This window comes from Tenrec ecaudatus, chromosome 1, assembly GCF_050624435.1.
Source record: "Tenrec ecaudatus isolate mTenEca1 chromosome 1, mTenEca1.hap1, whole genome shotgun sequence".
Taxonomy (NCBI): domain Eukaryota; kingdom Metazoa; phylum Chordata; class Mammalia; order Afrosoricida; family Tenrecidae; genus Tenrec; species Tenrec ecaudatus.
The window spans coordinates 52,434,738-52,458,714 of record NC_134530.1 but is presented as its reverse complement, the minus strand read 5'-3'; the positions used below and the strand labels follow the sequence as shown (position 1 = coordinate 52,458,714).

The 23,977-nt window shown below is 51.4% G+C and overlaps 1 protein-coding gene across 1 annotated transcript in view; it reads right to left on the bottom strand.

Moving 5' to 3' along the window:
• Nucleotides 1-23,977, bottom strand: part of PTPRU (protein tyrosine phosphatase receptor type U) — an 87,549-nt gene that overhangs the window by 50,300 nt on the left and 13,272 nt on the right. The window contains exons 2-8 of the mRNA XM_075538802.1: nucleotides 20,611-20,742; nucleotides 17,212-17,483; nucleotides 16,624-16,705; nucleotides 16,399-16,514; nucleotides 15,703-15,877; nucleotides 15,072-15,365; nucleotides 1,237-1,545 (exon numbers count right to left, since the gene is read on the bottom strand). Of these exons, the coding sequence (XP_075394917.1) occupies nucleotides 1,237-1,545; nucleotides 15,072-15,365; nucleotides 15,703-15,877; nucleotides 16,399-16,514; nucleotides 16,624-16,705; nucleotides 17,212-17,483; nucleotides 20,611-20,742 (1,380 nt within the window). The remainder of the gene's footprint in view (nucleotides 1-1,236; nucleotides 1,546-15,071; nucleotides 15,366-15,702; nucleotides 15,878-16,398; nucleotides 16,515-16,623; nucleotides 16,706-17,211; nucleotides 17,484-20,610; nucleotides 20,743-23,977) is intronic.

The window sequence follows — 23,977 nt, the reverse complement described above, 5'->3', positions numbered from 1 at the left end:
CGGGAAAATGAGTATCAAAGAGCACCAGGTTATTAGAACAAAGTGTTCTTGTGTATTCGGAAGCCTTGAGTAGAGGCCTAAGGTCCGTCAGCTATCTTAATACTTAACATATAAATATATGTACATTGACCACTATCCCTTTCATCATAAATTAATATATTTACATATGTACATGCCTATAGCTATACATCTTAGGAAGATAATATTACAAACAACTCTATGCCAAGCAATTTGATGGTTTTGATGAAGTGAACAAATTCCTTAACAAAACACAGGACATCAAAATTCACCTAGAGATCATCTTTCAGCCCAACAGTAAGCAGAAGTAGAAAGTGAGGGAGAAAGGTACGCCCCAGAACAACCAGTCCAGAGGGCAGAATTCATCCAAAAAGCAAAATGGGGCCAGCGAGAGGGACAAACGGCAACAGGAAGCCAGGGAGGAAGGGGGGAGAGTGCTGTCACACTGAGGGGACTTCGGGGAATGCCATAAGATGAAATGTGCATCAATTGTCGATTGAAAACTAACCTGCTCTGTAAAGTCTCTCCCAAACCACAATAAATAAATCAAATGAACAATCAAACAGGATATTCCTATGTCCTCATTCTTATATCTAGTTTTAAATATCCTTATTCTATATATTCAGGAACTTTGGTGGTGGTGTGGGATAGATGATGGGCTGCTAACCACAAGAACAGCACTTCGAACCCACCAGTTGCTCTGAGGGAGAAATATGAGGCTTTCCGCTCCCGTGAAGACTGACAGCCACAGACACCCCCAGAGGCAGTTCTACTACATCCTATAGGGCTACTGAGTCAGAATCTACTCGGTGGCAGTGAATATTGTATATATTCTATACATATAATGTCTAAACATTCCTTGTCCATCCTGTACATTCCTCTTTCTATTGTTTAACATTTTCCCCAAGTCTACTTTTAACATTAAAGTTGTATTTCTATATCCATTTTTAAAATTGAAATCTATTAAAAAGCCTTCCCACAAAGAAAACTCCCGGCCCAAATTGCTTCACTGCTAAACTCCTCCAAACATTCAAGGAAAAAAATTTAGCTATCTTACCCAAGTCGTCTTAAGAATAAATATTAGCCATCATTACTTTGTCATTAGACAGTTGGTATAATCTTCAGCAAAAATTCCCGACAAGAATATCCGTTCCAGACACGAACCAAATATGGTTGGTCGGTGCTCAGTGGCCTGTGAGGGGGGGTTGAGACGCTTACCATCCTCGTCGGTCTGGAAGGTGACCTCCTTGCCCTCCTTGCGCCCCTCCGGGTTCGTGAGCATGAGGCGCACCTGGACATTCCGGTAGGGCAGCAGGTTCTTGATGGTGTAGCGACTGGCACCCCGCTCCATCCTCACGCACTCCCGGAAGGTCTGGTTGTGGCTGCTGCCCAGAGTGAAGTGATAACACAGGGACACGGTGTAGGTGTGGCAACGCGTCACGTTGTAGCCCAGTGGTTCCCACTGGAGGGTCAGCTGGCGGGCTTGGATCTCGGCGAAGGCCAGGCCTTTAGGGGCCCTCATGGGCTCTGGGGAAGGCAGGAGGCAGAGAGAGGAAGGTTGAGGAACGAGAAGGAGAATGAAGAAGCACAAGGAAAGAGACCATCAGACAGCTGACTGAAACCCTCCCTCCTTCCACCCCCCCCCCCCACAGCCCACAGCTCAAGGGACCCCACGGACATTGAACCAGGAGAAAAAAGGCATGGTTTGGTACCAAGCCACGTGTGAGTCCTGGTTTTGCCAGTGAACAAGCATGGCCGAGTCACTTCGCATCTCTCACCTGTAGTTTCTCCCACTGCACGTAGGAGAATAGTAAGCCTTTCCTCCTAGGAAGGTGGTGAAGATGTAAGGTAATGTGTGTGCAGTGCGTGCCTCGATGGCTAAGACTCAATAGACTCCTCAAGATCTTAGCTGTCGTTATTATGGAATAACCTTCCACCTTCTAATTCAATAACATCTTGGAGTACATCTGGCCCATCTCCATCACCTTGTTGCTCCATTTTTCTTAATTTACCGGCCCAAAATTGTTCTGAACAGCTTGTGGTAATATATATTATTCTAGAATCAATAGACATTTTTCTCTGTAATCCTTCATCCAGTTCACAATAAAATGCTTAAAAAATAAACAGAAATCAAGATGATAGGAAAAATGAGAGCCAACTAATTAAATAAAGCCAGAGAGTGTCCAGGAACCAGCAACGTGTGCCATGGGAGTCTGACACGGGTTCTGAAGGTAAAGTTCAAATGCAGTGGTGAATTCTCTGGCTACCAAGCAAAAAAGGAACTACAATATGACATATAATTTTAGGGATGATGAAAATAATGGCAGCTAATTTATTGGGGGCTTTCTATGTGCGCAGCATTGTTCTAAATGCTTTATCGCATTTAATTCTCACTCAAATGAAAAGAGTAAAATAAAAAGTTGCCCTCTAAGCGATTCTCATTCCTGATAATCCCATGAGACAGAACTGCTGCCCTGATGGCGTAATGGGTTACCAGTTGAGCTGCTAGCTGCAAGGTTAGCAGTTTGAAACCACCAGTCACTCTGCAGAAGAGAAATGAGGCTTTCTTTTCCAGCATAAGTCACAGTCTCAGAAGCCCCCGGGAGGCAGTGCTAGCCTGTCCTATGGGGTCACTGGGAGTCAGAATTGACTGGATGGAAGTGGGTTTGGTCTTTTGGTCTGGATAATCTTTTCAGAAAGGAACCTTGGGAGCACTGTGAGCTAGAGACTGTGCTACTTACTAACTATAAGGTCAGGGGTTCGAACTCAGCAGCAACTGCAAAGGAGAAAGATGAGACTTTTTACCGAATTTAATGATTTACAGAGACTTATTTACCAGGTAGCGTTCTATACATGAGCCTCGTCTCTCTCCCATATAGTAAGGTCGCTATGACTTGATGGCAGTGGGTTAGAATCTTGACAGTAGATCTCAAAGCCTTTCTTCCATGGTTACTGGGTGGTTCAAAGAGGCAGCCTTTAGGTCAGCAGTCTGGAGCAAACCACTCATGCCACCTGCTATTACTGGCCCTGTCGCACTAATATGGAAACGGATGCACAGCTTAAGCAGCTGGTCCACAGTCACACAGACAGTAAGTGGTGGAGCTGGAATGGAAACTGGACCAGGCTGGCTCCGGAGTCCTGCTCTCACACCATGGCCTTGTGTTAGATGAGGAAATCACTGCCCGAGACAAAAACCCAACAATGTCTCTGAAGAGAGACAGCTGCTGCCCACTGGAGAACATGGTGTGGTGCTGCACAAGCACGTGAGAGCTCCGTCGGGCAAGAACGTGATCCCCGCGCTCTACACAGAAAGCTCGGGCTTCTGAAGCAAAGTGAGGATCAGGCCTACGGTTCCAGGCTCGGAGCTGAGCAGCTGTGTGTTCCTAAGCAAAGCTCCGGACCTCCAACTCCCCATCTGGAAAATGAGGGGGAAAGACAAGAATCAAATGATTCTTTTCTCTCTTGCACCCAGAGTCTGATCTCGAGTTCTGGTTAGCACCCGCAAAGGGTCCCCAATTAGGGAGCTCAGAGCATGCTTAATGACCAGGTGAGACGTGCTGCTGCTTGGCCTCTCAAGATGATGAAGCACGACCCCAGTGTAATGTTTTATGTGAGTCGTTTGCTCAGAATGCATTTTACAAGGAATAGCAAAAGAAACTATCAGGCCAGCCTGCTCTTAACTCCAGAGTTTGTAGGTAGCGCAGTTGCAGATGCTGACCGAAAGTATAACACCACCCAAGTTTCTCCACCTTCTCAGGAGCCTCCTTTTCTGCCCTGGGCCACAGGCAAGTGGCATGCCTCCAGTCATTTACCAGTTCACCAAAGAGAATCATTTCATCTACTCGGAGCCAGCCCTACACCCTGATATCTTGCTGGAGTCTGGCTCCCTTCTCCCCAAAAGGAAGACACACCCAAGCCTCATCACAAGGGTATCTTACAGGTCTGGCTTCCGATGCTCACACTCCTGTGGGCTGCTGGCTGCAAGTCCCCTTATCATCTGTGACGGTCCTTGTTGTGCATCAGCGTGGCCACATTAGATATCTGTGTGGTTTGGCAGACATTGGACTGACAGTTGGTAGGTGCTGTCAAGTCGGTTCTGACTCATAGTGATCCTGTGTACAACCAAAGGAAACGCCACCCAGGCCTGCACCTCCTCACACCTGTTCGTAGGTTTGAGCCCATTGTTGGAGTCATGGTGCCAACCCATCTCCATCAAGGGCCTTCCTCTTTTTTGCTGCCCTTCCACTTTACCAAGCATGATGTACTTCTCCACGGACTGGTCTCTCCCGACAATTTGTCCAAAGTACATGAGATGAAGTCTCTCCATCCTTGCCTCTAAGGAACATTCTGGCTGTACTTCTTCCAAGACAAATCTGTTTGTTCTTTCAGCCGTCAATGGTGCTTTAAATATTCTTCACCAACACCGTAGTTCAAATGCCGCCATTTTTCTTCGGTCTTCCTTATTCAATGTCCAACTTCCACATGGATAGGAAGCAATAGAAAATACCATGGCTTGGGTCAGGCACCCCTTCGACCTCACAGGAACAACCGTGCCTGGCAACACTTTAAAGAGGTCTGTGCAGCAGATTCACTCAATGCAGTGCGCCCTATGATCTCTGGACTGCCGCTTCCATGGGCACTGATGGTGGATGTGAGCAAGATGAAATCCTTCCCAACTTCAGTCTTCTCTCGGCTTATGATATTGGTCTAGTTGTAAGGATTTGGGTTTTCTTTCCATATTGAAGTTTACATACTTCATACGGAAGGCTGTGATCCCTGATCTTCGTCGGCCTCAAGTCCTCCTCACTTTTATCACACAAGGTTGTCTCATCTGCATATTTCAGGTAGTTAATCATCTTTCCTCTGATGATGTGCTCAGCATGCAGACTGAATAAGTATGGTGAGAGGACACAATCCAGACGTGCACCTTTCCTGACTTTAAACCATGCACTATGCCCTTGTTCGATTCGCACAGCTGCCTGTTGATCCATGTACACGTTCCGCAGGAGCACGGTGAAGCACTCTGGAATCCCCATTCTCTCAAGGCTATCCATGGTTGGTTGGGATTCACACAAATACCTTGCACAGTCAATGAAACACAAGTAAACATCTTCCTAGTATTCTCTTCTTTCAGCCAAATCCATCTGACATCAGCCATGATATCCCTTGTTCCATGTTCACAGCTCTTCTGAATCCGTCCTGAACCTCTAGCAACTCCTCAATGTACTGCAACCATCGTTGGATGATCTTCAGTAAAATTTTCGTGCATGTAACATCAATGATATTCTGTAATTTGAACATCCTGTTGGGTTTCCTCTTTGGAATAAGTAGAAATATGGATCTCTTTTAGCCAGTTGGCCAACTAGCAGTCTTCCAAATTTCATGGCATAAACTTAGTGAGTGCTTCCAGAGCTTCATCAGCTTGTGACATCATTTCAACTGCTATTCTATCAATTCCTGAAGCCTTGTTGTTGGCTAATGCTTTCGGTGCAGCTTGGACTCCTTCCTTCAGTACCATTGGTTCTTGCTCATATGGTACATCTTGAACTGGTTGAACGTCAACTAATTCATTTTGGTACAGTGATTCTATGTTTTATCTCTATCTTCTTTGAAAGTTTCCTGCATCGTCCAATATTTGGCCCATAGAATCTTTCAATATTTCAGCTCGAGGCTTGAATTTTTTCTGTAGTTTTTTTTTTTCAGTTTAAGATATGCTGAGTGTGTTTTTTCCTTTAGACTGATTACTCTTTCCTAATGTAATATAATGTAATCATTTCCATGATGAGACTTGATAGGAGTAGCCAATCTGTTAAAAGGGAGTTTCCTTGGGGTGTATGTAGCCTGCCTGTGTTATATAAATGGATGTTTCAGCAAGGCTCACTAGTCCTCCCTTTCCCTCCTTCCCCCTTCCCTCAATCTCTCTCTCTCTCTCTCTCTCTCTCTCTCTCTCTCTCTCTCTCTCTCTCTCTCTCTCTCTCTCTCTCTCTCTCAATCCTGCATCCACTTATCATCTGACCTCTGGTTCTTGAAATGTGAGTCGGCTTGCCATCTGACCTGCAGATTTGGATTCACCAATTTCCACTGACCTGTAAGCCAGCAGCCTGACATCTAGACTGGCTATTTGGGGTCCATCGGCCCCTTCAACCACTTGAGTCAGGAGAAGCCTGAAGCCTGGCAAATAGAATAAGAACGTTCCAGCCTCTGTTACTGTATGTGCCATTACATTACATTTTCTTCATTCCTTCACTCACTCGGTCATTCACTCATCTGTAAGGCACCCCATAAGGTCCCCATGCCTAGAAGTCAATTTGATGGCAGCCCCTAGTTCTCTGATGGTACTCCATCATCATCCTCTACGTGGAGTGGACGAGGTGGATTTTGGGTGTGCTCAGATGTGCTCCCATTATTCCCTGGCTTCCTGGCCCTGGTATGACCTGCCTGCCCTGTGCGTGTGTACTCCCCGGGGATCTATGGGTCAAGGTGACCTTCTTTCCCTTGCCCCGATGAGGCTGGCTCTCGGTGTCCTGCTGCTCTGCTCACTCTCTGGAGCGCCCGCCTCACAGTCATCCAGCCTTTCCAAGTGCCAGTGGGTGCACGGCTCTCTTTGTGCAGAATTTTGAGAAAGGCATGAAAACTTTGATGAAACTCAAGACAGAAGCCTGTGGGGATGACAGCAAACAGGACAGCGGATGGCCCATCCATAAGGGGCAGCTGCTACTCAGCTCCAGGCAATCGTTCCATGCAGGACTGCAGCTCTGTAGGCTAAGCATTGGCAGATCTTCCCATTTGCAAGAAATTCCCTTTTTTCTGCGACATCTCTAGATTGTTAAATACTGGCAACCTATTCAAGCTTTTTTAATACTACCTTGCCAGGCACCAGATAGCCACCTCTGACATGAAGGATGCCTAGCCTCATGCCTGTGGTTACCCCCCAGCCACTGAGCTAGATTGAGGGGTCTCTGAGGAGAAGGTCCATTTCCATTCCACTGTTTTTCTCTGCACTGATCAAATCTGGGCAGATCCAGGGTGCTGAAATAGTTTGTTGACTACAGAGTGATCTGTTGATTGAGGGGTGTGAATTAATGAGTCTCTGTGTGTTTCCAAAAACCATCTGGCACCCAGACATACTCTCTTCAGCTGCCAGCACACACTGGCAAAACAGAACGTGGGACTCTCAAAGCCCCGCCCCTTCGCATTCCACGGGACCACAGACCACGCTGAGATCAAAGAAGAAATGCTCACGGGCACAAGGAGGATAACTTGCAACATCTGCTGCCCTCGCCCAAAATGAGTTGGGTTTAATATTACTAATAAAGACGCAGCAACCATAAAACAGTCTCTGATTTCTCAGAGACGGAGCTGTTGACTGGGTCAAGTTCACCAAAGGTCCGATCTCATTCCTGCTCTTCATGAGCTCTGTGACTTTGAGAAAATGATTTAAACCGGCACCACCACCACCCCCGTTATTTAAAAAAAAAGAAGCCACATTTTATTTCCATTTGGGTGAAAGTTGGCGGAGCTAGTTCGTTTTCCACTCAACACTCGGTACACATTTTGTTTTGTGACCTTAACTGTAATCCCCTCAATGTCACAGTGCCCTTCCCACTTCCTCACTGGCTTCCCCGTTTCTGCTCAGCCTCCTTTCCTGTCCCTTCCTGCCCCACTGGTCTCACGTGGTTGGCTGCTCTGAGGGGCGCGTGCCTTCCTCATAGTGTAAATGCGCACTTAGAGGCCTGGCTACTGTTCAGCTGAAAGATGATCTCCAGGAGCAGGCTCGATTCCAGGCGTCTGGGGGTCATCGATGGAACCCCCTTTGACCTCAGGTCCCCTGAGTGACAAATGGGGACAATAACACCTCCCTTAGAGAGTGACTGTAAGCGCTACATGAATTGAGTCACGTGACCCAGCCATGTGAAAGTAGTCCCTGGGTGCTGTGAGCCGCTAATGCTCTCTGCTGCTGGCCCAAAGGTTAGAGGATTGAGTCTATCCAAGGCCCCTTCAGAAGGAAGGCCTGGGGATCCCCTTCCAAAAGGGAAAGCCCGCTGGCGCCCAGTTCTGCTCTGACACCCATAGAGTGGCCATGAGTTGGAGATGATTGGATGGCACCTGGGGGCAATATGAACTCCTCCTGGCAGGATAAATTGGGTATCTGGTTTCTTTTTCATATTCATGAATGCCCTTTCCTGAACGACTCATGATTATGTACCCTAAAGAAATAACTTGTAGGGGGAGAGGAGAGGAAGAAACTGTAAGGACTCATTTTTAAATGTAATAGTATTCATAATAGTAAAAACTGAACCTCCTGACGTAGAATCAGTGATTTTATTGACTGGCATCTCTAGATATGGTTTGCCAGGTCTTTCTTCTGTGGACCTACTGAGTCAGTTGGCCCCACTAACTTTGAGGTTGGTGGCTGATTTCAGACTGCTTGTGCCACCCAAATGCAAACCATACCCACTGCCTTTGAGCGCATTCAGACACGTGGAGAGCCTCTATGGTGGAGTAGAACTGCCCACTGGATTGCCAAGGCGGTAAGCAGTCCAGAACCAGAACGCCATCTCTTTCTCCCATGGAGTTGGGTTAGAATCACCAACTTTTAAGTTAGTAGCCCTTAACCACTGCACTGCCAGGGACCACTATTTATAATAGGGGTCTGAACGCGATACAAGCATCCCCAGCAGCCTTCTATACAGCCCAAATGCTCACTAATTATAAACAACATAATACACAGCCAACAACACCAAGCAAGTAAAGCTGAAGACAGAATGCCATCAACATCCCAACAACAAGGGTGTAAAAAAGGAACCCGGTCAGCAGATGGGCAGAGATTTGAAGAACTCAGAAAAACTACAACAGCTGCTGGGCTAGATGAGATTTAGGGGGCTTTTTTTAAAGATGCCTTTTACTGGTGCTATATTATTGTTTTCAGAGTAAATGATATGGTGAGAGGGAATCTTCTGGGAATGACGGGATGACAACACAGCTGGCCAGCAAAAAAACAACTGCAGGCCTAAGCACCTAAGCACGAAGGTGGCGGGGATGGCCCAGCAGAGAATAGATAATTAGAGGGGCAGGATGAGCTGTTTCCACTGTCTTCCTGGCCCGCAGGCCTATGGACAGGGCTTAGCACGGGGGCCAGCACAAAGTGGATGCTCAGGACATGAAACCTGTGTTTGTGGTTGTGGTTGTTGTCAACCACCCAAGGGCAAACCCACTGCCATCAAGTCCATTCAGACTCACAGAGACTCTCTACAGACAGGGCTCCCAAGACTGCAAACTTGGAACCGAAGCAGCCTCATTTCTTCTCCCATGGAGCCGCTGGTGGGTCTGAACAGCTAACCTTGCAGTTAGCAAGCAACCCAGTGAGTGCCCAGTCCACGGTGCCATCCGGGCTCCTTGTTGTTGAGAACACTGCATTAGAAATCAGGAGATTCAAATTTGAGTTCCACTGTGGACTCTGCGTAGGTTTGTCCAGGGATAAATCTCTACTTCTCAATGTGACCCTAAAGCATCAACAGCCCCCACTAGGGAAACTGGGCTCTTAACTGACAGCCCGAGCCCTTCAAAGCCCTCTGGGGCTCGGTTTCCCCATCTGAACACTAAGGGGAGGGGAGTGGCGATTCTCGGTGAGCCCCTTAGCTCTGACTTCTTTCATGATGGTGATGATTTATTTTCCAAGTGCTCACTGTGTGTTAAGCACTGTGTTTCCCATGCATTGACTGCAATTGCCCACACTCCATCCTGAACACTGGAAGCCTGGATGCTCTTTTCCGTCTACACTGATGCCCTGGAAGCTACGGACTAGTCAGAGGTTCTCAACCAGGCTCTCTCATTGATATTTCAGAGCCAATGATTTTCCTGAGGGGATGGATGTCCTGTGCACTTTAGAATTCTAGCCGCATCCCTGGCCTCTACACTGAGGGCAGTAGCAAACCCCTGCCCCCGCCCGATGGTCCCCAGGCATCGCCAAATGTCTGCTGGAGGACAAAGCCGCCCCCGGGTGAGAACCACTAGTGTAAATGATTTCATCCAGTCTCATGGCTTTAAACACCATCTATATCATCTCTATGCTGACGAGTTTCAAATTTATACCTGCAGCCTGAGTCTCTTCCCTGAACTCTCCATTTCTGTATCCATCTGTCTGATGGATATCCCCACTTGAACAGCTAATAGCTATCTCACCGTCAACACTTCCAACACAGGACTCCTGATCTACAGCACCCCCATCAAACCTGGACTCCCGCAGGCTGCTGCAGCAACCAACAACTAACGCTATCCCTCCCGGTGCTCACGCGAAGACCTTGGAGCCATCCTTGACTTTTCTCGATGTCCCCTTCTCATCACACGTCCACTCCATCAGTTTGCTCTACCGACAAATGACATCCCGCGTCTGACCACTTTCCACCATCTCCGCCACGCCCCTCTGCTCCCTGCCACGTCCTCCTGCCGTTCCCCCCTCGGGTCCCCTTGCCCTCCTGGAGTCTGTGCCCCATAAGAAGGCCAGAGTGGGCCTTTGAAACAAAAGTAGATGATGCCACTCCGACTCTCCAAGCACCCCAGTGGGTCCGCAGCTCACTCGGCATAAAATGGCTGAGTCCCTCATCTCCTGCCCTGTCCTTCTGTGTCACTTGCCCACGGTTCACGGCTCTCCTTGCTGCTCCTCACAGGTGCCAAGCACGCTCCAGACTCCAGACCTTTGTGCTTGCTGTTCCATCTGCCTGGAATATTCCTTTCCTTGGCTGCCCCCCGGCTCCCCATATGCGTCAGTCCCTCGCCTCATTCAGGCCTCTGCTCAAATGTCACCATCATGGTAAAAAGATCCCTGGAGGGTGTTTTAAATAGCAGGCCTCCTACCCCCAAGCCCATCCCCTTCTCTGCTTGAGTCTGCTTCACAGCACACACCATGATCTGATCAACTGCATCGCTCCTTTGCTAACTTAGGGACAGTCTGTCTCCTCCCCCAGACTGCCCGCGCCATCAGGAACTTGTGGGCTTATGAGCTAGCTCTGGCTTGCTCACAGCTGCACATCCCGACCACTAGGGCAGTAGCTGGCATATAAGGATGTTGGCTGCCATCCAGTTGATTCTAACTCCTGGCAACCGTACCCCCATGTAGAACTGCCCCAGGGGGTGTTCAAGGCTGTGACCTCGCAGCTGCAGAACACCAGACCTGCCTCCTGACGCATCTCCGAATGGGTTGAAACTGCCCAGCTTCCAGCTGTCCTGTGCTGTCCTTTACACTTGCATGATAACGATGATTATTTAGGCCCACAAAGGAACAACAGCTCGGAAAGGTTAAGTAACCTGACTCAGCTCCCTCGCTAGAAAGCCACTCTGATTTACCACCCAAGGTCTTCCTTCCCAAGGGTGACACGCAAAACCAAACTCGCTGCCATCACGTGGATGTCGACTCATCATGTCTCGTGGGGTCAGGCAGACCTGGCTCGGTGGGGTCGGGCAGACCTGGCCCTGTGAGTTTCCAAGGCTGTAGCTGCTTACAGGCACAGAGCGCCTCGTCTTTCCTCCGCAGAGCGGCTGGTGGCTTTGAGCAGTGCATCTTGCGGATTGCAGGCCAACTTGTAACCTCTATGCCACCAGGGCTCCTAGGGTGGCGCTCCAGGCCACAAAAGGAGATTTCGGGTGGGTTCGTGGACCAGTTTCAATACAGAGGGAACACGCTGAAGAGCACAGAGTCCAAGTACATGAGTGAACCCTGACCTGCACCTCACACCTAATCCAAAACGGATTCCAAATGTGCTCTGGGGTGAACTGTGCCAGGTGAATCTCAAACACTTTTTGAGGGAAACTCGCCATCCAAAGCTCAACCCACAAAAGAATACCCCGGAAAACTGGGGCTCACCAAAACATCAAACTTTTGCTCTTGAAAGCCCAGGAGGAGGGACTAGAAAAACAATCTGCAAATGAGAAGACATGCACACACCATACCAGTGGCATAGAACCGAAAGATTAAGAACTCTCACAAGTCCGCAGTACACAAAGCCAACTCCTCCAGTGATAAAATGGGCAGGTGCTGTGAGAAGACATTCACAAAAGAGTGAATACAGTTGACAAACACCGAAGAACACTTCAACATCACTAGCCACGCCGTCTCTTCCGTTGCCACTCATATGGACCCTCTAGCACAGAGCAGCGTGGCCCCTCGTGGTTTCCGACAGCCTCCTATTTCTCCCTCACAGCAGCTGGTGGGTTCAAACAGCTGACCGTGTGATTAGCAGCTCAGTGCATAGCCCACTATGCTATCAGGTGACGAGAAGATGACAATGAGACACCACTACACACCTCTCAGGATGGCTAAAGTGCACGCAATGACACCAGCACAGGCAGAGAACTGTCGAAACCGGCCTATAACATGGCACCGCCATTCTAGAAAGCGGTTTGGCAGCTGCTTATAAAATTAAGCATGCACTTGCCATATGATCCAGCAGTTGTCCTCTTGGGCATTTATCCCAGAAATAAAAAGTTATGTTCACACCAGAATCTGTACGCAAATGTTCACAGTGGTATTCTTTGTCATCGCCAGAAACTGAATTCACCAAGATGTCCCTCAACAAGTGACGGCTTCAGCAATTCCTGGTACATCCCTCCCATGGAATGTTATTCATTATTGGGCATCACTAAGGAATAAAATTGCGACGCATACAACAACTTGGATGAATCTTCAGGGAATTATGTTCAGTAAAAAAAGCCAAGTCCAGTTCCAAGACAATCAGTGGGGGGAAGGTGATTGAACTCGTGGCCAGTATTTTGACTGAGATGGCGAAGACACAAATCTGAGCATGCGACAAATGTATGAATGACACACACACATACAGACATGTACACGGGAGACCAGGGAACACTAAGGAGATGCGTGGACCGGGTCAATGTCAGTGTTGGTTGTGATTTCACATGAGAGCACTGCAAAACGGCACCACTCTAGGGAGCTGGGTAAAGTGGACACAGCCTCTCAGAAGATGTTTCCTACGAATGCATGTGCCTCTAGTTATTTCATCAGAAATTCTAATAACAAACTGAAGTCACACCTAGGAAATCTGGTTCTGCTCGCCATTGCTCTTGAATTAAACAGCCTCTATGGCAGAAGCGCCTGCACTCGGGAGGGGCTCCACTCTCTTGAACGTCCTCGCAGACACAGGGATCCAGTCAGACTGAGGAGCACCCTCCTACAGGACCGGGGTCCACTGTTTCTTTCATCCTGTGCGATAGTGTGGAGCCAGACCGCAGGGTTCTACTCCCAGCTCTGACCTTGAGCCAGTTTCTTAAGCTCTCTCTGTGCCTCAGTTACCTCATCTATAAAATGGGTATGGCAAATACCCCTACATCGTGGTATTGTGAGTTTTAAAGCCAGAACTAACTCTCTCTTTCTCTCCCTCTCTATATGTGTGTGTGTGTGTACGTGGGCGTGCATATATTTTAACAGACATTAACAACGTCTGGCACAGTGATAGCTATCACGCTCTTTACCATAACTAGAATTAAGGGGAAATCAGGACTTCTTAGAAAGAGCCATACCACTGCTGAAAACCTGGTGGGGACTGAGCATGATAGTGGGACAGGAGGAAAGTCAAGGGAAATACAGGAAAGAGCTGGGAGGCAAAGGGCATTTATAGAGGTCAAAGACATGTACATATGCAAATATATTTATATATGAGGATGGGGAACTAGACCTATGCACCTATATTTATAGGTTTAGTATTAAGGTCGCAGAAGGACATTGGGCCTCCACTCAAGTACTCCCTCAATGCATGAATACTTTCTTCAACTAAATTGGCATTCTATGATGCTCACCTTCCTGACACAACCGCTGAAGACAAAGCGGGTAAATAAGCAAATGTGGTGAAGAAAGCTGATGGTGCCCAACTATCAAAAGAGATAGCATCTGGGGTCTTAAAAGCTTGAAAGTAAATAAGCGGCCATCTAGTTCAACAGCAACAAAGCCCACTTGGAAGAAGCACACCAGCCTGTGAGATCACAAGGTGCCAAAGGGATCAGTTATCAGGCATCAAAGAACAAAAAATCATATCATTGTGTGCTCACCTCCATGATACACTTGCTGAAAACAAATGGGTGCATAAGCAAATGTGGTGAAGAAAGCTGATGGTGCCCAGCTATCAAAAGATATAGCGTCTGGGGTCTTAAAGGCTTGAAGGTAAACAAGCGACCATCTAGCTGAGAAGCAACAAAGCCCACATGGAAGAAGCACACCAGCCTGTGCGATCACAAGGTGTCGAAGGGATCAGGTATCAAGCATCATCCAAACAAAAAATCTTACCATAGTGAATGAGGGGGTGAGTGTGGAGTGGAGACCCAAAGCCCATTTGCAGGCCACTGGAGATCCCCTTGCAGAGGCGTCTCGGGGAGGAACCCAGCCAGTCAGGGTGCAATGTAGCAACGACGAAAAATACAACTTTCCTCTACTTCCTAAATGCTTCCTCCTCCCCCCTCACCATTATCATGATCCCAATTCTACCTTGCAAGTCTGGCTAGACCAGAGGATGGACACGAGTACAGATAGGAACTGGAAACACAGGGCATGCAGGGCGGATGATCCCTTCAGGAACAGTGGTGTGAGTGACGATACTGGGAGGGCATAGGGAGGGTGGGTTGGAAAGGGGGAACCGATTTCAAGGATCTACATGTGACCTCCTCCCTGGGGGACGGACAACAGAAAAGTGGGTGAAGGGAGACGTCGGACAGGGCAAGATATGACAAAATAATAATTTATAAATTATCAAGTATTCATGAGGGAAGGGTGAATGGGGAGGGAGGGGGAAAAATGAGTTGCTGATGCCAGGGGCTTAGGTGGAGAGCAAATGTTGAGAATGATGAGGACAATGAATGTATGGATGTGCTTTACACAATTGATGTATGTATGGATTGTGATAAGAGTTGCATGAGCCCCTAATAAAATGATTTTTTTTAAAGAGCCATAGCACCTTGGAAAAGGTGCCCCTTTCAGGCCTCAGTTGCCTCGCGCTGATTTTTCCCGGTCTGGGTATGGGACAGAGGGAGGGGCCATGGCCCGCCACACTCACCTGCACATTTCGTGCGGCTGATGAGGGGCGGCCCCGGGCGGCCGGTGCCGCCGTCTCCGGGGCGCGTGAGCAGCACGCTGATCTCATACTCCGTGTCCGGGTCAAGGTGCCACAGCTTGTAGGTCTGCAGGCTGACGGCGTGCACCTCGGCCCACGGGCCCCGCGCCATGCGGTACTCGATCTCCTTGCGCACGATGGGCCCGTCCCCGATGATGGAGTTGGTGTTGAGCTGGATGATGAGGTACGTGGGTCCGGCGCGCAGCAGCTGCGGGGGGGCGATGGGGGTCGGGGGCTCTGCGAAAGGAAGGGGCCAAAGGTACCGGGGAACCAGTGGGTGCTGATGTGAGATTCTAACCCCCAACGCAGAACCCCACCATTCTCAAGTCCTCCGGGCCCACTCAGGCAACCAGCAAACTGAGGCCCAGCCACTCGCCCGCTCCCACTAAATCCTTAGCCCTAAAGGCTAAAGCGTTTAAGTAACACGCTGGCCCTCGCTCGGCTCTGGGCCCGCACCCCCCACGCACTCCCCTCGAATACCCCCAGCCCCCAGCTGAACCTGGCTCAGGCTCTCACCTGGACTAAGCCCCGCCCCGCCCCGCCCCCCCCCCCCCGGAGAGCGCTGAGCACAGACCCTTGACAATGAGCTCTGCGAAGTTGGAGACTCCGGCGCCTCGCGGGGCCTGGGACACGCAGCGGTACAGGTCCTGCTCTTCGCGGCCCACAGCGGGCAGCGGGAAGGTGGCCAGGAAGCGCCGATGGCTAATGTGCCGCACAGCAGCCGCGGGCACCAGCACCCCGCTCTGACGCTGCAGGGGAAGGACAGGGTGGCAGAGTGAGGGGCGCTGCACACCCAGGGGTCTTGGTCCCACTCTGACCTGGGCAAGGGAGGTAACGGTCCAGTGTCGGCTTAGCCACCCCTACCCACGGGAGAAAGATGAGGCTTTCTACTCCCATAAACCCGCAGTCTCCGAAACCCACGAGGCCAGTTCTACCCAGTCCCATCGGGGTCACTAGGAGCGAGCATTGACTGGTAGGGAGTTTGGCTTTTTGAAGATTCAGGGGGGACTCCTCCTACCCCCCCACCCGCCCCCCCCCCTGCCCAACCCACCCCAAACTCTGCCACTTGCCAGGAATGGAGTTAACAGCTGATTAGGAGAGGCAGGCTTTATGCCTTTGGCAGGAAGAGAGCTCTGATCCAGGAGCCGTGCTCTGCCCTGGGAGAAAATGCCACCCAAGGACGTGGCCAGAGCTATGGGGACCCTGCTGTGATATGTGCGTGAGAGTGTAAAGGAGGGAAGACGCAGCCAAAGTCCCCGACCTCACTTACCTGCAGGAGGAAGCGTTCGGCCTCAGCTGCCCTGCCTGCGGCCATGCACTGGAAGGAGGCGTTCTGGCCCGCATTGACCTCCACATCAGCCAGGCGGGAAAAATGCGGGGCTTTGGCTGCAGGGGTTGAAAACACGTGGTGAGATGGACCTGTGCTCCCTTGCGGGTAGCGGACGTGGCCGCCCAGGCCCCTCTGCCTTTGTGCCCCCAGTGTGCTGGGACTCACCGCAGGGGTAGCTGAGAAGCAGAATGTCATCTAGGCCCATGTAGCCCCTCCCGTCTGGGGAGATGAGGGCCTCAAACAGCACCTAGGGAGGCAGGAGGAGGCATGCATACTGACATCCCTGACCCCTACCTGGTGAGGTAGCCACAAGAGGGAGAGGGTGGAGGGAGTTCAACTCTGCCCCAGTCCCAGCCCCAGCTTCCTCAATCAGCTTAGGAGTTCACACTGATCCTCCCTGCCCAGCCAGCTAGTTGGAGGAGGAAGACAGCACACAGCTAACTGGGTCAGGGCCAGAGACCAGCCCATCCCACACAGTTACCTGAAAGCTGCAAAACTCTCTTCCCAGCCAGACAGGATCTCTAGGTCAGGATGATTCCAACATAACCTTGACCCTGGCCATACACTATGCCTATTCACAAAAGACTCCTGATTCAGCTCAACCCCGACTGATCTCAGTCACTGAATGCTGACCACAGATCCTGCCCAGAGACCAGCTTCAAACTCAATCACTCATTTCCTAATCCCTGACCTCAAACTGACAGCCTTTCTCACCCCCTGCCACAGGCCGACCCCAAACTGAACCCAGCCCACCTGATACTCATTGGGCCAAAAGGTGCTGACAGCCAGCTCAGCCTGGTGCCACTGCCGGCCGTGGGATCCACTCATATTCCAGACAGCGCTGCCCAGAGGCCCCCCATTGACGCGCACGTAGACGCCCAGGGTGCCAGGGCTGTGTCCATCCCGGCTGTACAGGAAGTAGCTGAACTGCACACAGTGGGTGTCGTTCTCACTCAGGCTCTGGAAGATGACATGGGCCCGCTGCCCTGGGCCATGCTGGGAAGCATTGACCATCAAGTAGGAGCCTGCAGAGAGAGTAGGAAGAGGCAGGAGCTGAGGGAGTCTGGGAGAGGACCAAGGTCAGGAGAGGGGCAGAGACAAAGGATCCATGGGATTTAGAGCCCTGGAGTCAGAGGCTGGAGTTCTGGGTCTGATTGGCTGAGTAAGTCCCTTCACTTCCCTGGGCTTCATTCCCAAAGGAGAGTTGGAAAAGGGAGAAAAACAAACCAACCAGTCACAAATGGCTCCTCACCACCTACAGGGCAGCCCAAGCTCATGCCTCGCTGACCACCACCCTTCCCAGGTCCCGAGCCATCCTTACAGCCAAGCCCAAACTCATGCCTCACTGACCACCACCCTTCCCCAGGTCCTGAGCCATCCCCACAGGCAAGCCCAAACTCATGCCTCGCTGACCACCACCCTTCCCCAGGTCCCGAGCCATCCTTACAGCCAAGCCCAAGCTCATGCCTCGCTGACCACCACCCTTCCCCAGGTCCTGAGTCATCCCCACAGGCAAGCCCAAACTCATGCCTCGCTGACCACCACCCTTCCCCAGGTCCCGAGCCATCCTTACAGCCAAGCCCAAGCTCATGCCTCGCTGACCACCACCCTTCCCAGGTCCTGAGTCATCCTCACAGGCAGAAGGTAAGAGCCTAGCTCATTGCAGGCCCTTGAAGGCCAGCTCTTTCCAAGTCCTCTCTCCAAATCCCACTGTGGCTGCTCCCCTGGCCCATGAATCATTCATAAAATGCACATTCCCGGCACCAGCTCTGAGCCGAAGCTGAGTGAGAGTGTGGAACAGAGATGGAATGAAAGGACTCCAGCTTCCCTTCCACCCCCAACCTCCTGAGTATAAATTCCAGGGAGACAAATCCTTTTGGTTTCCACCCTAGAGACAGGCAGGCCCCGTCCCTTCCCCAGGAGAGCTGGGCTGTGTGCTGGCATGGGCTGGTAAACCAGAAGACTTTGCAGGGCCCGGCTGGGGGACTATGGCTTCCCTTCCAGAGGGAAAAGGCTCCAGCAGCTGCCAAGGGGCGCCCTCAGCCACCCAGAGAGGCTGCCTCCCAGAGTTGGCTGCTGGCCAACACAAGCTCATTCACATCCCAAGCCATGAGGCTCCCCACTCGCTCGGAGAGGACTCCCTGGGGACTCCATGGCTGCTAGGACTCTCATTCATCTCAGTGAGCCGGAAGCCATGTGGAGGTGGCTCCTGGATCAGTCCTGTGGGGTGGGGGGAGAGTAAACCCTGGAAGGGGCACATCTGAGGCCCAACATAACCCCTCTCACCTTCCTCCTCTCCCATGCCCCGAGAACCCTGGAGGTCCTCCCCCTGCCTAGCTCCCTCTCCCCAATTGTTTCCTTCCATTCCCCACCCCTCCTCTTCTCTGGCATACTCCTCTTCGCCCTGCCTTCCTCCTTCTTCTCTCTCCTGCTCTCTGTCCTGGGTCTGCATCTCCCTCCTTCCTCCACTTTCTTCTCCTTCCCAACTCCCTGCCCTAAAATGTGGGCACTCAGAGGGCATAGGCCGTGTCTACCTCTCTCAGTCCTACATCCCTAGCACCCAGCACCAGGCCCTCACTTAAGGCATTTCTCTCCCCCCTTCCCACTGGGTGTCTCCCTGTACCCACGCATGGCATTTGGAGCTGGAAGAGGTGGCTTCAAACTAAGTGCCAATATTTGGATGTGGGCCCTGGGCCAGGGCACAGCTGTGCCCTGGGGAGCTGGAGACAGATCCTGTCACACCAAGGCCCTTGATTGACTGCTCTCAGGCACATCCAGCTACAAAACCTGCTGAGGCAAGGTGCAAGCGAGGAGCTGCAAGCCTGGTGAGGGCAGAGATGATGCCCCAGGGAGGATGTGGTGTGAGCGAGGCAAAAAGGGAGGCAGCCAGGTCTCCAGGAGGTGGGACATGTTAGGGGAGACCCTCTCTCCTGCTGGCTGCAAGTCCCACCACCGCCCCCACCCCAGGCATAAGGTCAGCCATGCTGTGAGGATAGGCAGGAAAGGCCCTAGTCTGCCCCTGCGACAGGCAGGGGTGGGTCCTTCAAGCCATCCCTCTCTGGACTGAGCACAGCAAGCGCTCTTGGTTTGCACACAACGCGCGCCCTCTGACCAACTTTATCTGAATAAAGTTGGTCATTTGGCCCCCATATGCCTTGCCCTTTCATATTCCCTGTCGAAGAAGAGTGCTATTTTGAGGGGTCCTCGAAAACAAAAATAAATAGCAATTAAAAATTAGTTGGTACCTACATTCCATCCCCACACTATGTATGTCATAGGTGGGTTCTAATAACCCTATCTACGAAGTATTATTGGAGTAGTGCTGATAGTTTAGTGGCTTACTCATCGGACTGCTAACCATAAGGTCAGGAGCTCAATTCCATCAGTCATTCCTCGGGAGAAAGATGAGGCTCTCTGCTCCCATAAAGATTTACAGCCTCAGATATTCAAAAGGGTCATTCTTGCCTGTCCTGTGTGAATGCAAGGAGTCAGAATCAACTCAATGGCAGTAGTTTAGAAGCAGGAACTAGCAGAATATTGCTCTTCTCTGCATTTTACATTTAAGAAAACGGAGGCTTAAAGAGGTTGGATGTCTTGTCCAAGGTAACACAGCTGGCAAAGTGTTGGAACGAAGATTTGAACCCAGGTCTTCTAAAGCCAGTGTTCTAAGGGACCATTATCTAATGTAATTATTCTCCTGACTCCCTGTCCAGTTCTCAGGATGCTAAAAATGTTCCACCCTAAAATAGGGGAAGCATCTGGAACTTCCAGGAAGAAATATTTGCACACATCTAGGCCCTGGTATTACTGCTCTGGCAGCATCTGCAAGTCCTGCGGAGACAGGGTCACAGGCTGCCAGGGAGAAGAAGAAAACGTCCATTGAAGGCAGAGGATCCCAGAAGATCCCGCTGAGTGGGGTGGGCCTGAGCTGACCTGACGGGAGGTATGGGAAGCAGGTTTGGAGCTACGTTTTTACCTGGTCCTGCACCCATTTTACAGCTAAAACTCCTCCCCTTTCACACTGCCTGTCTGTACAGAAGCAGAAGCAGATGAAGCCAGAGAGGTTGTCGTGTGCCCACAGTCACACAACAGCTGGGCAGGCTGCTCCTGGAAGGAGACAAAGGAAAGGGTCCTGGTAATGGATAGACTCACCATGTGGCAGGTCTGCGGGGGTCCGGGTGCCGGGGTGACTCCGCACTTGCTCCCACTGGAAGTCATTGTACTGGGCCTGGCTGTACTCGCAGGGCACCCCTGGGTCACTCACCTCCTCGAAGGTGCAGCCAGCTGTGAGGGCAGGACCTGGTGAGTACGGGCCAGGAAGGGGACCTGGAGCTGCCCGATAACCCCACCACTGCTCCTACTACTCCCAGGTGCACACCCCTCTCCTCAGGTCCTGCCCCCACTATTCCCACCCTCTGCCCAACCTCTCCGGACCCCCCACCTTCTCCTTCCACTAAGGCCGCCCTCAATACCAAGACCTCCCCACACTGCTCACTGCTCCAACACCGCCATAGGGCTCCAACTGTTCAACCAGCCCTCGGAGACTCTCCTCAATTAGTGCCAGATGTCACTTAGTGTATCACTGGAAGTTCCCAGCAACTCTGCAGAGTCCAAACTAGAACTAGCCCCATCTTACAGATGAGGAAACTGAGGTCCAAAGAAGCTAAGTGACTTCCTTAAGACCGCACAGCTCGTGAGTGACAGAGGTGGAGCTTGAGCTTCGATCTGCTGACTTCTAGGCAGAGTTTCATCAGGACAATATCTCCTTCGTAAACCACAGTCGCCACCGATCATATCGGCACCCGGCCCGGGTTAAAGAAAATCCCGCAGGGTCTCTGTGTGCCTCACGCTCCGGAGCAAGAGCCACTAGTATTCCTACTTGACAGATGGGCTCCGTCATTTGCCCAAAGTCCCTCACCAAGGCCTCTGCATGCGGGGATGTGGAACACGAAAGCATAATCACACATGTACGAGGGACACATATGCTAGTGGAAGAAACTCCCAAATATTCAGAACCAAGGCTTTGCCAAGATTACAGATTAAATGGGGAGAGAAGCAGTGGGGAGCGGGGAGCAGGAAACGGATGCGAAAGTAGATGGGGCAGTGCCCTGATGTCGAACAAGATCCATGCACCTTCACTTGCTTGACTAAGCCCTGAGCAGGCAGGTGCCTCGTATTTGTGGGAATACCACTAGTTCAAGCAGGAAGTGCAAACCAGGCCCCTGCACTCTCTCTGCAACCTTCACACTTGGGGCCCCTCGCAGGTAGTGCTGACCCCGGAGGGATCTGAGACCCAGGAAGGGCCTGAGCTGGCAGTGAAGAGGCAGGTACAAGTCATGCTAGATCCTGTCTTAGGTCTGGGCCTCACGCTGATACTTCTCCCATTTAACAGATGAGGTGACTGAGGCTTCAAGGGTGTTCGCCCACATCCAAATACAGAAGGCAAGTGAGTGGGCTTTGGAGAGCCACGCAGACCTGACCTGAAATCTTGACTCAATTTACCAACCCTGTGACTATGGGTAATCAGGTCGACTTGCTGGACCTCAGTGTTCCCATTCATATGTGGGGTTGTTGGGGTTCGATGCACTTAGCACAATGTCTGGCACACAGCAAACATTTGGGAAAGAGCCGTTCTTTGCACGTGTCCCTTGAGCAACATAAATAAGAGGCAGGATTTGAACCCAGATCAATCAGATGCCAACATCCATGCTCCCTACCAATGAGGAGGCAACCAACCCGGTGCTTTTTCTCAAAGAGAGGAGGGGAGGAGCATGGACAGTGACTGGGGAGTGAGTGCCACACGCCAGGCGAAATCTAGGCACCTGCTCACAGGTGATGACACTCCGGGGATTCTGGTGCTCCATCTGTAAGGCCACCCCTCTGAGTTGTCATGTAGGTTATATGAAGTCATGGAGACATGCCTATTCGAGCCAGGCACAAAGGAAGGGATTGCCATTCTTGGGGTCTCCCTCCCCTTTTGGGGGCGCCATCAGAGTGTGAAATGGTGAGGTGTGGGCTGAGGCTGGCAAGGCAGGTGGAAGGAAGCAACAGGCAAGACCTTGGCTGAGCTCTTTACCTCTTGGTTTAAGACACCCTGGTCGGCATCGTGTCCTGGGGTCTGGGAGAGGTGGATGTTAGTTCATCCGGGCAGGGAGGGCCTCAGCTCTCCCTCTAGAAAATGACCCACAGCACAAGTAAGGGACATACCATTCAGGGTGGCCAGTGAGGGCTTCCAGGAGAAGGGGAACAGCTGACCTCAGCCTGAGTTGCACACACCCCGCTCCCCAGGGTCTTAGGTCCCCAAGGTCTGAGGCAGAGAGATTGCCAGAAAAAGGAAACCCAAGATCTACAGCCCAGGACAGGGCTGGCATTGCGCCTCTTCCTCTATAAGTATAAGTAGCCAGGCGGCTGTCCCAGGACATCTTGGCTTCCTCCCGTCCATCCTGGCCCAGGTCGCATGGCCTGCCAGGTCTTCCAGCCAGACTGACCTGGTCAGATTAATGCTCAGGCTGAGATCTGTGCTCAGGTGACCTCCAGATGACCTCCAAATTGACTGTCATAGGAAGCCCCAGACTGCCTGCCCTCACCAGGAGTAACTTGATGACGGCCAGACCATCAGCCATCACCCACAGTGGCCACCAAGTCAACTGACCTCAGGATGACCAACCTCCACCAAAGTGACCCTTGACCTGGATGACTCTTCCTAACCAAGCCCAGGCAGAGTGTCCTCGAAGGCTGAGTAACCCTGCAGGCAAAACAATTCCTCCCTGGGCAGTGTCCTACAGACACACTGACCTGGGTCAGGGAGGGACAAGGATCACTTACTAAAGGCCTAGCTGGTCGCCATGCTCTGTCCTCCCCATCCCAATCCACGCACCCTCTACCCAACCCCCACCACCCACCCCTCTCTGAGCTGTGCCCGATTCCTACCTATAGGATGACAGCTGGAGCCCCAGCCCCAGCCCCTCCCCACTTCACCCTGTGCTGGGGGAATCAGCCTCATGGCCGGGGGTGGGTGGAGACCATCCCCTCCATCCTGGGGCCCTCAGGAGCCAGGAGCCCCAAAGCCCAGTCCCAACTCTCCCTGGAGACCCAAGGAGCCCAGAGCCCACCCAAAACAAACTCACTGCCACCGAGTCAAGATCAACTTATATCCACCCTACAGGACAGGGCAGAACTGCCCTTAGGAGTTCCCGAGGCAGAACTCTGTAAGGGAGTAGAAAGCCTGTCTTTCTCAGAGGAGTCCCAGTGATTTCGAATTGCTGACTTTGCGGATCTCGGGCCTGCATGTCCCACTGCCCCACCAGGGCCACAGCCCTCCAGCCCAGGGGAAAGAGCTAGGTCAGACTTTGGGCTCCGAGGAAGAGTGGGCTCCAGGACTCCCTCCCAACTCTGTCCATAGGGTCCTGGGCACAGCTCACACACGCATCACCACCACCACCACCACCACCACCACGGCTGGCTGCCACGCAACCCCGCGTCTGCAGCCAAACCTTTAGGCGGCCCAGAGCTACTGTGA